General features: G+C 49.6%; 1 protein-coding gene across 3 annotated transcripts in view; it reads left to right on the top strand.

Moving 5' to 3' along the window:
* The window catches only part of NOD2 (nucleotide binding oligomerization domain containing 2), a 379,168-nt gene extending 366,330 nt beyond the window's left edge, over positions 1–12,838 (top strand). For 2 of the 3 annotated variants that reach the window (XR_013603462.1, XM_078668543.1), the window contains one exon: positions 12,528–12,838. Coding sequence is in view for 1 of the 3 variants with exons in the window: in XM_078668543.1 (XP_078524669.1) it covers positions 12,528–12,600 (73 nt within the window). In the remaining 2 variants the exon portion in view is untranslated. The remainder of the gene's footprint in view (positions 1–12,527) is intronic. The other variant, XR_013603461.1, reaches the window with a different exon arrangement.
* The last annotated feature ends 875 nt before the right edge of the window (positions 12,839–13,713 follow it).

Below are 13,713 nucleotides of genomic sequence, written 5' to 3' on the forward strand. Positions count from 1 at the left end.
TAAATCAGTTTGTAGAATTACCCATATTCTTCCCTCAACCTGATTCAGTGGCAGAACAAGCTTTACACACCTTAGATGTTAGAAGAGCACTCTTTTACTACATTGAAAGGACAAAATCTTTTCGTAAAACTAAACAACTCTTTGTTGCTTTTGCGCTACCACATAAAGGGCAATCCTATTTCCAAATCAGGTATTGCAAGGTGGATTGTTAAATGCATTCAAACCTGCTATGCACAAGCAAAGAGGACTCTAACTGTACCCCGTAGGGCACATTCCACTCACAAGCTAAGGACCACTATGGCTTTTTGGGAAACATTCCCTTAGTTGACATTTGCAAAGCTGCAACATGGTCTACACCACACACATTAACTAAACACTATTGTGTAGATGTGTTAGCCAGACAACAAGCCAATGTGGGTCAAGCAGTACTTAAGACACTATTTCAGACAACTCCAACAGCTACAGGTTAGCCACCACTTTGGGAGGATACTGCTATATAGTCTATGCACAGCATGTAATATACAGCTCACATGCCTTGAACGGATAATGTTACTTACCCTGTAAGCATCTGTTCTTGGCATGTAGAGCTGTAGATTCACATGCACCCATCCACCTCCCCAGATAGCTGTATCTGCTGTAGTTCTTCATTTAATTTACATACATACGCATGGACATCTCTATTCTTTACTACTACTCCATTCTCATCCTCTACGGCAAACAATCTAACAATGGAGTCGTTGCTCATGAGCACTATCACCGAAAGGAGGACTCGCCTACCTTGTGACTGGAAAGGCTTCTTTGAATAAAAACAAAATGTAAACATCCGGACCCAACACTAGATGGCGAGCTACGCACAGCATGTGAATCTACAGCTCTACATTCCAAGAACAGATGCTTACTGGGTAAGTAAAATGATCCTTTTTGTGTGTATGCTGGCACATGTCATGAGGTCTGCGGGTATGTAGTGCACTTCACAAATGATTGATTAATTGTCCAGACATGTAGGACCGTATTTGCAGAGAGTCATTATTTGCATCACTTCAAAGCCTTCTATACAGGACCAGTCAAACTATTATCCAAAGAAACCACTTAGGCTCCATACAAAGCTATTGCAGTTCTGTTTGCTTTGCGTGCTTTAAGCTCACTAGCGATCGAAACAACTCACCGCTTTAACAACTTTTAGCTTCACATGCTAATGTAGGACTAGGTTATTTCGTACAATTCGGAATTGCGGTGGGTTGCAATTTGACGTAACTCGTGAATACTAATGAGGGAGGTCGCAAGTTACGACTCACAATGATGCAAAGGCGTCACATCGAAGAATGCCTTCTAGGGTGAGCATACCACCATGTCTTTGATTGCTTTTGAATAAAGCAAACTTTATTTTATAATGCAGCATGTTTTTCTTAAAGAAAAAAACCCACTGTATTTGAAGCAAAAGCTTTTGTTTGTTTGTTTAAGAGTTGGCATTGGTCCCATGGACCAGTTCCTATACCACAACAACAAAAATATTTAATTCACTAAGGTGAAAGGTCCAATTGGGACACTTTCCTTTTAATGAATGGGTTACCAATTTCTTTGAGGTCTTGGTAAATTCAATGTTTGCCTCCAGATTTCAGTTGCAAAACATTGATACACAGCTCAGTATTTGGTATATTTTTGTAGGGGGATGTCTATAACATGCCTCTTCCAAATTTCGAATCTATATCCAATCACAGTCCCATTTTCGGAGTTAAAGAACTTTCTTTGACTCCTAAAACGGGAATCATATATTTTGTTGCTCTAATCATATATTTGAAACTGCAAATTGCAATGCTTGTGATCGTAAAATGCTTAGTCAATCTGCCACTAATTTGTTGTTTTAGTCACAATATGTAACACTTTCTGGGGCACTTTCGAACCTACCTGGATCCTCTCAGCTGTCCCCGCAGCCGATTTTGGGGCTGATCGAAACGACGCTGATCGGAACGACGCCATCGTGGGTGAGGCGACGGGTTGCGGACCAGCTGGTTCTTCCAACCCGCCCTCGCCAGTATAAAAACGCTAATCTTGAGGCCCCCCCCCTGCTGCTATCTGAGCCCTGAGGCGGAAAGCCGGGGCTTTAGGCCATTGTTTGATTAATTTTGCTGCCTGATTTTAGCCATTCGCACTATTTGCACAGTTGAATTTTAAATTGCTTTCAAAAGCTGCTGCACTTTCTGGGGCACTTTCGAACCTACCTGGATCCTCTCAGCTGTCCCCGAAGCCGATTTTGGGGCTGATGTAAGACGTTGATCGGAACGACGCCATCTTGGGTGAGGCGACGGGTTGCGGACCAGCTGGTTCTTCCGCCCCGCCCTCGCCAGTATAAAAAAAGCTAATCTTGAGCCCCCCCCCCTGATTAGCTGCTATCTGAGCCCTGAGGCGGAAAGCCGGGGCTTTAGGCCATTGTTTGATGAATTTTGCTGCCTGATTTTAGCCATTCGCACTATTTGCACAGTTGAATTTTAAATTGCTTTCAAAAGCTGCTGCACTTTCTGGGGCACTTTCGAACCTACCTGGATCCTCTCAGCTGTCCCCGCAGCCGATTTTGGGGCTGATGTAAGACGCTGATCGGAACGACGCCATCTTGGGTGAGGCGACGGGTTGCGGACCAGCTGGTTCTTCCGCCCCGCCCTCGCTAGTATAAAAAACGCTAATCTTGAGGCCCCCCCCCCCTGATTTGCTGCTATCTGAGCCGGAAAGCCGGGGCTTTAGGCCATTGTTTGATTAATTCTGCTGCCTGATTTTAGCCATTTGCACTATTTGCACAGTTGAATTTTAAATTGCTTTCAAAAGCTGCTACACTTTCGAACCTACCTGGATCCTCTCAGCTGTCCCCGCAGCCGATTTTGGGGCTGATGTGAGACGCTGTACGGAACGACGCCATCTTGGGTGAGGCGACGGGTTGCGGACCAGCTGGTTCTTCCGCCCCGTCCTCGCCAGTATAAAAAACGCTAATCTTGAGCCCCCCCTGATTTGCTGCTATCTGAGCCCTGAGGCGAAAAGCCGGGGCTTTTGACCATTGTTTGATGAATTTTGCTGCCTGATTTTAGCCATTTGCACTATTTGCACAGTTGAATTTTAAATTGCTTTCAAAGCTGCTGCACTTTCTGGGGCACTTTCGAACCTACCTGGATCCTCTCAGCTGTCCCCGCAGCCGATTTTGGGGCTGATGTGAGACGCTGATCGGAACGACGCCATCTTAGGTGAGGCGACGGGTTGCGGACCAGCTGGTTCTTCCGCCCCGCCTTCTTTTCCCCGGGCCCCTCCTCCACTTTTCCTAGTATTTATGGCAATGATTTCCCGTCCGCGCAGCGGGCGGGCTGCACCCGTCCGCGCCCAAACGGGCCCAGGGGCCATACCCCCTGGCCAAATTGCCAAGCCACTTCCTAGACTCACCTACAGCACCAGCTTACTGCGAGCTTATAGGCCCTATCGTCATGCAGACTGTTCCACGTTCAATTTAACAACTAAGTCCTCACAGTCTTGCTCTAATTGCTCTCTGTCCCTCGAGGTTCCCCAACTCTGTCATAGCTGTACACCTCAACTGCCGATTGTTTCAAAAACAGTATATAATTTCCTCAACATGAACTGTCGCTCTGTACCTAAGCACAGACGTGAGATCTTTGACCTTCTAAATGACGAACAACCGGATGCCCTCTTCGTTACGGAGTCTTGGCTCCATGAAGGCTCGGGCCCGGATATCGCAGAAGCACTTCCGACTAACTATGCCATGGTCAGGTGTGATAGGGTGGCCAAAATTGGTGGGGGCATTGCTATTATTTTTAAAAACGTGTATCAATGCTTCTTAGACTGTATTATTTACAAAACTGTGAAGCCGCATCTTTTAGACTTGTCCTTCATCCAAAGATCTCCCTAAATGGCATTCTTATCTACCGCTCACCAGGGCCAGTCAATGACTGGGTCACTCACCTGTCTGAGCTTATTGCCTCCCTGTTGCCTAATGTTAGTACTCTTCTAGTTGTGGGTGATCTTAACATTCATTTGGATGACCTTAGCAATAGTGTAGCTAGAACCTTGATCACTGACCTCCAGTCGATGAACGTTATTTTACATAATCATGGTCCCACACACAAAGGTGGACTTTCTTAGACCCCATTTTCTCCAATCTGCCAGATCTACAATGTCTTCCAGCCTTGCCCGTCCTTTGGTCAGATCATTATCTTGTCAATTTTAGAATTTCAGCTATGACTACCGCAGCTCTGCACAGAGGCAACTATGCAGAAAGGAGCAGGGCATGGAGGAAATTGGACATCGGTTCTTTGAATAAAGTTCTTGCCTCCCATCTCCCTTTGGAACTGTCCACACTAGTTGATGTGGAAACTTCTGCTATGCTGATCGATTTTTGGCTAAAAAATGCCATTGATACCGTCCTCCCTACTTCTCTAAAGCAGGATGTATCTCATAAGATGCCCGCCCCATGGTACACCGAGGCATTAAAAGCTGAGAAGTCTCGGTGCAAGAAGCTTGAGCGCTTTTGGCGCAAAGACTATTCTCAACATGCAGCTCAGACTTACAGAATCGCTTTAAAATCTTACCACAAAGCGTGCGCCTCTACTAGGGCCAACTTTGTGACGAAATCCATAACAGATGCCATCGATAATTCCAAAGTCTTGTTCAGCTTAGTGAAAAATCTTGCAGGCTCCTCCACATTAGCTAAAACTCCTCCTCTGACAGACAGGAAATGCGATGAAATTGCCCAGTTTTTCCTAAGCAAGGTGGAGAAGATCCACCAGGACATCTCCACCTGCAACCCTAATAACAAGACCATAGTCCAACCCACTCTAGTAGAGAAAGCACCCTGGCCCGAGACCTCCCTTCTTCACCCGCTCTTAGCTTGGCCTGAATTACAGCCTGAGGGTCTTCAGGAATTGCTCTGTAATGTAAAATCTGGTTCCCCTTTGGATCCCCTCCCTATTTCTGTACTTAGGGCGCTCGACCCCCCCCGCATTTGTTTAAAATCTGTTCCATCCTGAATTTATCACTAAAGACTGCCACGGTTCCTGCCATCTGGAAACATGCAATGGTCACGCCACTTTTAAAAAAAACAACTGCCGATCCCGAGCTTCTTGTCAACTACTGCCCCATCTCATTGTTACCTGCTTTTTCCAAGGTCCTGGAGCGTCACATCCATCTTCATCTTACTCAGAATGTGAGCTCCAACAACTTACTTCATCCTTCACAGTCAGGTTTCCGGCTGGGTTTTTCGACAGAGACCACTCTCCTGGGCGTTACAGAGAACCTACGGTCCCTGCTCGACAAAGGTGAAACGGCCATGCTGATACTACTTGATCTCAGCGCGGCGTTTGATACCATCTCTCACAAAAACCTTCTTGACGCCTTAGCCACCATGGGCGTGGAAGGATTAGCTTTGGACTGGCTGGCCTCCTTTCTTTCCAAACGCACCTTTCAAATTTTCTCCCGGTCTGCCACTTCCAATACCTACTCACAGTACCATGGTGTCCCTCAGGGTTCTATCCTCAGTCCCCTACTTTTTAATCTTTATGTTACCCCTCTAGCTCATATAGCTGATAATGTCGGTCTCACCGTTTATTGATTATTTTATTGTTCCTTGCAGCACCGATGTGAGCTGTACGTCAATGTGGAAGCGTAAGACACTTTCATATTGCACAATTAGTCCCGTTTTATTTTCATTTCTATTCCTGCACACGACCACACCACAAACCATTGCCGTTTTAAGCAATTCATCTAACGCACCGCATGATTTAAATGCACTCTGGTTGTCACTATGCACGTATGTTCACCGTATTACTCGTTTTTACTGACACGGACCCACACCGTTCACAAACTGTCGTTTAACGACCGCATGTTTAATGCCATATTTTCCCTTAACCGCATGCACTCACTTTTTTGTCATATTTCACTCACGCTCCCCTCACCGCATGTGCACAACTTTACAACTGTTCGTTTTTCGTTGATCTAAAATGCTGTTGTTGTATCCTTCCCACAGTGCTCCTTGACAAAGGAATACACGAGTCCGAAATGCATTGGAGCATACTTTGAAATACACACTATTGGACTACTTTCAATTGATCACATGGCGTGATGTAACGCCACTGTATAATGAACTTTTGAACATGTACTAAATATATACAAATTTTGAAAACCTACGTATTTGAACTTCTTCTTGAATCAGCCACGCTGAACTATACAAGTGTGCCCGCATACAGGGATGTGTTTACGTACCACGTAACACACTGTTTTGCTATAATTACTGGACGTATTCTGGCTAGTTACGTCACCTGTTGGAGCACCTTTACCTTTGTTCATCCCATCAACCGCCCCTTACAATTTGCGTTTATTCTACATTTGCTGTGCGCCTAAGCCTCTTCTTTAGGTCTCACGTTATTCACATACGCCGACGACTCCCAGGTTATCTTTTCGCTTACGAACTGCGGCGAGGCCTCCTCCTCCCGCCTTGAGCCACAGTACACATTTTGTTTTCCAATCCACGTGTTGCAGTACCTCCAGGATTGGTGCACTAGTTCCCCGCCCGAGGAAAAACAACGCTATTCAAAGAAAAGCAAACAAAAGTAGCGCTTCACTTGCAAACTCTGTAGAGTGGCACAAATGTGTTTGGGTGTGAATAAAAATCAATCTGGCCACTTTGCTACCACTCTATCAATCAATCAATCAATCAATCATAGGCATTTATAGAGCGCTCTACTTACCCGGAGGGTCTCAAGGCGCTGGGGGGGGGGGTGCTGCTACTGCCCGAACAGCCAGGTCTTGAGCTTCTTCCTGAAGGCGAGGTGGTCTTGGGTCAGGCGCAGGTCGGTCGGGAGGGAGTTCCAGGTCTTGGCGGCCAGGTAGGAGAAGGACCTTCCTCCTGTTGTCGTTCTTCGGATGCGGGGGACGGCGGCGAGGGCGTGACTGGCTGATCGGAGGTGTCGTTTGGGAGCGTAGAAGTTGATGCGGTTGTTGAGGTAGCTCGGGCCTTGATCGTGAAGAGCTTTGTGTGCGTGGGTAAGGAGACGGAAGGTGATTCTCTTGTTGACCGGGAGCCAGTGCAGGTCTCTTAGGTGTCCGGAGATGTGGCTGTGTCGTGGGATGTCGAGGATGAGTCTGGCTGAGGCGTTCTGGATCCGTTGGAGTCTCTTCTGGAGCTTGGCGGTGGTTCCGGCGTAGAGGGCGTTGCCGTAGTCCAGTCGGCTAGTGACGAGTGCCTGGGTGACAGTCTTCCTGGTCTCGGTGGGGATCCACCGGAAGATCTTTCGTAGCATGCGCAGGGTGTTGAAGCATGACGAGGAGACGGCGTTGACTTGCTTGGTCATGGAGAGGGAGGAGTCCAGGATGAAGCCCAGGTTGCGTGCGTGGTCTGTCGGTTTGGGTGCAGTGCCCAGGGCGGGGGGCCACCAGGAGTCGTCCCAGGCGGAGGGCGAGGAGCCCAGGATGAGGACTTCCGTCTTGTCCGAGTTCAGCTTCAGGCGGCTGGTCGACATCCACTCGGCTACCTCTTTCATTCCTTCGTGAAGGTTGGCTCTGGCGGCGGCGGGGTTGTTGGTCAGGGAGAGGATCAGCTGGGTATCGTCGGCGTAGGAGATGATGTTGAGGTTGTGCTGGCATGCGATGGCCGCGAGGGGGCTCATGTAGACGTTGAAGAGGGTTGGGCTCAGCGAGGATCCTTGATGGACGCCGCAGATGACTTCGGTGGCCTCTGACTTGTACGGTGGTAGACGGACTCTCTGTGTTCTTCCGTCGAGGAAGGAGATGATCCATTCCAGCGCCTTCTCCTGGATTCCGACGTTGCTGAGGCGATGCACTAGGGTGCGGTGGCAGACGGTGTCGAAGGCCGCGGAGAGGTCTAGTAGGATGAGGGCCGCTGTTTCTCCGTTGTCCATCAGGGTTCGGATGTCATCGGTGGCCGCGATGAGGGCGGTCTCGGTGCTGTGGTTGGCTCGGAAGCCAGACTGTGAGGGGTCGAGGGATCCGTTTGTCTCGAGGAAGGCGGCCAGCTGCTTGTTGACGGTCTTCTCGATGACTTTGGCTGGGAACGGGAGCAGCGAGATGGGGCGGTAATTCTTGAGTTCGGTGGGGTCCGCTGTTGGTTTCTTGAGTAGAGCGCTGAGTTCGGCATGCTTCCAGCTCTCAGGGAAGGTGGCGGTGGTGAAGGAGGTGTTGATGATGTCCCGCAGGTGGGGTGCGATGACAGCGTCGGCCTTGTTGAAGACGTGGTGAGGGCAGGGGTCGGTCGGAGATCCGGAGTGGATGGAGTTCATCATGCGGACGGTTTCTTCGGTGCAGATCGGAGTCCAGGCGCGGAGGGTGGTGGTGGGGGGCGGTGGTTCGGTTGAGTTGGACGTGGCGTTCGTCGGTTGGGTGTTGAAGCTGTTGTGTATGTCCGCGATCTTGTTGTGAAAGTAGGAGGCGAGGGAGTTGCAGAGTTCTTGCGATGGGGTGATGTCGTTGTTTCCGGCGTTGGGGTTGGAGAGCTCTTTCACGATGTTGAAGAGTTCCTTGCTGTTGTGTGCGTGGTTATCCAGCCGGTCCTTGAATGCGGTTTTCTTGGTGTCGCGGATCAGTTGGTGATGCTTCCGGGTGGCAAGCTTGAGGGTGGTCATGTTGTCCGGTGTTGGCTCCCTTCTCCAGGCTTTCTCGAGGGCTCGGCAGTTCTTCTTGGAGCTCTAGAGTTCGTCGGTGAACCACGGGGCCTTCTTGCTGCCGGGTCTGCTGGGCGGGGTCCTCAGTGGGGCGAGTTCGTCCGCGCAGTTGCTGATCCACTTCGTGAGGTTGTTGGCGGCCTGGCTGGGGTTCGCTGAGCTGGCGGGAGGGTGCTGGCTCAGGGAAGCGGCGAGCTGGTCGGCTGTGATCTTGCTCCAGCTTCTGCGGGCGACCTGTTGCTGGTGGTGGTGGGTCGTCGTTCTTCTGAAGGTGAAGTGGACGCAGCTGTGGTCCGTCCAGTGGAGTCCTGTGGCGTGGCTGAAGGCGATGTCTTTGCTGGATGAGAAGACGGCGTCGAGTGTGTGTCCGGCGAGGTGGGTGGGGGTGGTCACCAGCTGCTTGAGTCCGAGGTTGGCGAGGTTGTCGAGCAGGGTGGTGGTGTTGCGGTCATTGTTGTTCTCCAGGTGGAAGTTGAGGTCCCCCAGGAGGATGTAGTCAGTGGAGGGGAGGGCATGCGGGCTGACGAAGTCGGCAATGTCCTCGCTGAATTGGGTGCGTGGTCCCGGGGGTCGGTAGATCAGGGTGCCCCTGAGGGTGGTCTTCGGGTCGGTGTGGATCTGGAAGTGTAGGTGTTCGGCGGTAGTCAGGATGTCGTCTGTGTAGGTCGTGATGCGGATGGTGTCCCTGTGGATGATGGCGATGCCTCCTCCTGTCTGGTTGGCGGTGCGGTCCCTCCTGGTGATCTTGTAGCCCTCTGGGATGGCGATGGCGATGTCGGGCGCTGAGGAGGCGTTCATCCAGGTCTCCGTGAGGAAGGCAACGTCAGGAGCAGTGGTGTCGAGGAGGTTCCAGAGTTCGATGGCGTGTCTGTGGACTGAGCGGGTGTTGAGCAGGATGCACTTGAGGTGGTTGCTGCTGATGTTCGTCTTGGCGGGTGCTGGTGCGAGGCAGGTCCGGATGCAGATGAACTTGCAGGCGGTACAGCAGAAGGGTCCGTGGGTGCGTCTCGGGGTGGCTCGGTAGCATCCAGGGGTTCGGCCGGCGTTGAGTGCGTTGAGGGTGGCCGCGTCGTACGTCCGGCGGGTGGGCTGGGAGCTGCGGGGGCCAGGGGTCCTGGCACTGGGCGCGGTCCAGGCGCGGACGTGCGCAGACGGGCTTACCTTTGGCGCACCTTCGGCGCTCAATCGGTGCTCCCGCTGCACGCGTCCGATGCGCGGTCGCTGAGGGGGCGTCATAAGAAGGGATCCGTGAGGGCGGGTCAGCTGTGAGGCGGGGAGCGCGTTGTCCTATCAGCAGGCGGGGGGGCGGGGTCGCGGCAAAAACCGGCGCGAAAATCGAGTCGGGCGGCCCTGCGGTGGCTGGGGCTCCGGGCTGGATCGGCGATCGAGGCGGGCGGCCCTGCGGCGGCTGGGGCGCCGGGCTGGAGTGGCGTCAGCAGGCAGGCAGCAGGTAGGAGGCAGGTAGCAGGCGGGGAGCGTGGGGGCAACCAGGCCGAGGGCACAGTGGTCGCTGCAGAAAGGAGGTCGGGGTCCCCTTAAGAAGGGATCCGTGAGGGCGGGTCAGCTGTGAGGCGGGGTGCGCGTTGTCCTATCAGCAGGCGGGGGGGCGGGGTCGCGGCAAAAACCGGCGCGAAAATCGAGTCGGGCGGCCCTGCGGTGGCTGGGGCGCCGGGCTGGATCGGCGATCGAGGCGGGCGGCCCTGCGGCGGCTGGGGCGCCGGGCTGGAGTGGCGTCAGCAGGCAGGCAGCAGGTAGGAGGCAGGTAGCAGGCGGGGAGCGTGGGGGCAACCAGGCCGAGGGCACATCTGGTTTTATTTAGTTATTTTTCTCATTTTGAAAATGTTATTCCCCCAGCTGCACTTTGGAACACATTCAGGCACGGGGAGATTAAGTGATTTGCCCAGAATCACAGGATGTGGATGTGACCCCAGGTTACCAGCACGAAAGTCGGCAGTCTAGCCGACGGACCACATCCTCTTTTCTGCCCAAGAAGGAAAAGACGAGTCCTTTCCCTTCTCAGCCCATCCCGCCCATCCCCTGCTGGGATTCTAAATTTTTGACTTTCTTTTCTGTAATTATATGAACAGCAGTCGAGCCTGCAAGCTGGAAAGCAGAGAAGCGATACTTTACTTTTCTCGCTCCTCTTTCATCGATATTGTAATGGAGGAAACAGGCAGCTAAAGCGGCTGAACAGCGCTGCTCAAGTGCTGACGTATGCGCGTACAGCCAATAAAACGGCATCATCTTTTTTATGCCTGCCGGAAGACCTTTTTTGTAGCAGGTTTGATAAATATCGCGACCATCGTGCGCACCAGCTGATTTCGCGATTTTTTGGTGAATCGCAAAATCGCAAAATGCTGGAGGGTGTGACTGAAGTCACTGGGTTAGGGAAAAATCCAAGCATCACACAAATAACATGTGTAGCGAATGAGCCACGCCCATTCAGCAGGAGATTGATACGGGGAAAGTATGTGTCCAATTAGGCATGGAGCATTTTGTTTCGATTATATGACAAAAGTATGGTGTAATATGTACTGCCACTTGCTAAGAGGACATTTCCCACTGAAATGGCCCTTATATTTGCATTAGATATTCAGTTTTACTGCTAAACAAATATCAGGCACAACGCATAAGGTGGAAATTGGGTTTCAAACTTTCAGAGCATATTTATAATTTTTGCATCACAAAAGTAAAATATTCAGATGTGTTTGATCCTATTAAAATGTTGGTTTTCAACACTATTAAGAATTACAAAAATACGGAACTTGTCTCATTTGTACATTCCTTGCAACTGAAATATATTTCAAAATATTTGCCCAGTTCATTGCAAGTATTTAAGTGTTGTTGTGTGTTGGAAAACACGTGATAGTCTACAGCTTTTCCGGCCAGGCTCCATGTCCCCCATCAAGCAAGTCACGTGGTTCACATTTCCCTCACCTTCACTCACGGCAAAGATCTATATGTAGCTTGAGTTGCTTGTGGTTTGTGGGCATTGAAAGGGTATTTTGGTGGCTCCTAGGTCCTGTTAATGGAGGTCTGGTTTGCTTATTTGAATAGTGATGAGGGGGTTTCCTGAGGATGTTGTGGGTAGACAGATGGTGTATGGTGCTGTCTGGGAGGGGTGGCTCAGAAGGGTAGAGGAAGTGCAGCATGTGGTGCCTGTTTTTTCCGGCATATGCAGTGCACGACTACTTGAATTTGTTCATTGGGTTCATTGGCATGTTATGTTATGTTATGTTATTAATACTTGTAGAGCGCTCGATTACCCTAGGGGGTCCTGGCGCTAAGTACTGATAAGCCTCTTAATGCAAGGTGAGGCAGAAGATAATGGTTTTGCTCTGAGCCTCTAGCCCTAAAGTGCAGTCTCTGAGGGTTTATTTTATTTTTGCAGTTTTATATAGCGCAAACTCAGCCCAAGGGCATCGCAGTGCTTTATATGAGCTCCATTTACATTACAAGAGGTCAGATTTATTTTTCAGACACGGGGAGATTTTGTGATTTGGCCAGAATCAGGGGTTGTTGAACCAACGGTGGGACTTGAACCTCATTCCCCAGTTCGAAAGGCTGCAGCTCTGGCCCTAATGCCACATCCCCACATTTGTGTAGAGCTTTTTCTGTAAAAACCAATGGAACATCCAGTTCTTCACATTAATCCTTAATTTACTCCGACATGATGTAAACTTGCTCTATGGAAAGAAAGTAAATATTTTAATCTAGGGGGCAGTGGGTTGGGAAAGATGTCATGCCACAGGCAATCGCCTATGTATTCACTGAACAAGAGCATGATTTGCTATTAACCTAATTGTCATAAAGAGTCGGCCATTTAATTTCACATTATTTTCCGATTGTTTGTTCTTGAAACAGGTTAAGAGGAAATTCTCTCACATCAGAAGAAACCGAAATATTCTCCAACCTGAATTCTAGGCTGTTGTTTTAAAGAAGTTTCAGAACTCGGCTCCCTGCGGAAACATAAAGACCCAGTGTTACTACTTTTAAACCACAGGAACAACAACCACTCTACAGAGATATGGCTAATTGGTGTTTTTTACTTCATGAAGACAATTCATCAAAAGCTCACTTGTTTAGTAGCCAAACAAATGTGCCCCTGTTAAACAAAAGCAACTGTAACCTTGAAGGCAAATCCGTCATTAATAATAAAATTACTTTAAAAATACCTTTTCTAATGGAACTGATGGGAATTCTTTCTTCTGCAATGAACACTGAAGGTTGTGTGAAATGTTATCCGTGCTGTGCTTACCTCTGTATTTAATCTAGGTTAGTCCGTCCAGTTCTAGAACGGTCGAGCTGTTTAATTCCGTGCAGAAGAACTGCAGCCATTTTGTCTGCATGTTGCCATTTGAGTGTGAACTCCAGAAGCTGTGCTGTGGTTGTACTGAAATCCTGTTGTTTTTATCCCACGTTTGTAATTGTATTTATATAGATCTTACTACCCCTATCGAGGCGTGTGTAGGATTGCTCCTGGATAGGGGAAGCACAGTCAGCCGTCTTATTGGGTGAGGGACTGTAGAATAAAGGACAAGGGCAGAGTCATGAAACGTTCTTAAAGGACTGTCCAACTTTGGCCCAGGAGGGCTGTGTTGGTGTCATTGTTAATTAGCACTCGAATAGTGATTCCCATTCTTGGACCACATGCGTCCTTTGTGGCTATCTGTAGTACAGTGTTTACTTATGTTGCTATGCTTCCTTATGTTGCTATGGGTTACTGTACTATTCCACTGCATGAGCCTGTGGAGTGTTATGATACTTCTTCACTGTTACTGTACCGGCTTATGGAGGGTTATGATTCAAGGGGGTTCTAGGTTCTTTATGGCTAGTACTGGCATTGGTACTTCTACTCCCCAGTGCATGGGTGCTAATAAAGAGGACTAAAGAAACCTCAAGATAGTGTCTTTTAATGAGTACCACAATTGGCAATGAGCTGAAAAATGATTTAGCACCCACATCCACTGCTCTGATGCACTGGTGAATATTGTCTTCTGAGTCATTGGACAAGTTGAGACGGAAAAGTGCTGTGATCCCATATCTTCAT

The sequence above is a fragment of the Lissotriton helveticus genome, chromosome 12 (genome assembly GCF_964261635.1).
Source record: "Lissotriton helveticus chromosome 12, aLisHel1.1, whole genome shotgun sequence".
NCBI classification, from domain to species: Eukaryota; Metazoa; Chordata; class Amphibia; order Caudata; family Salamandridae; genus Lissotriton; species Lissotriton helveticus.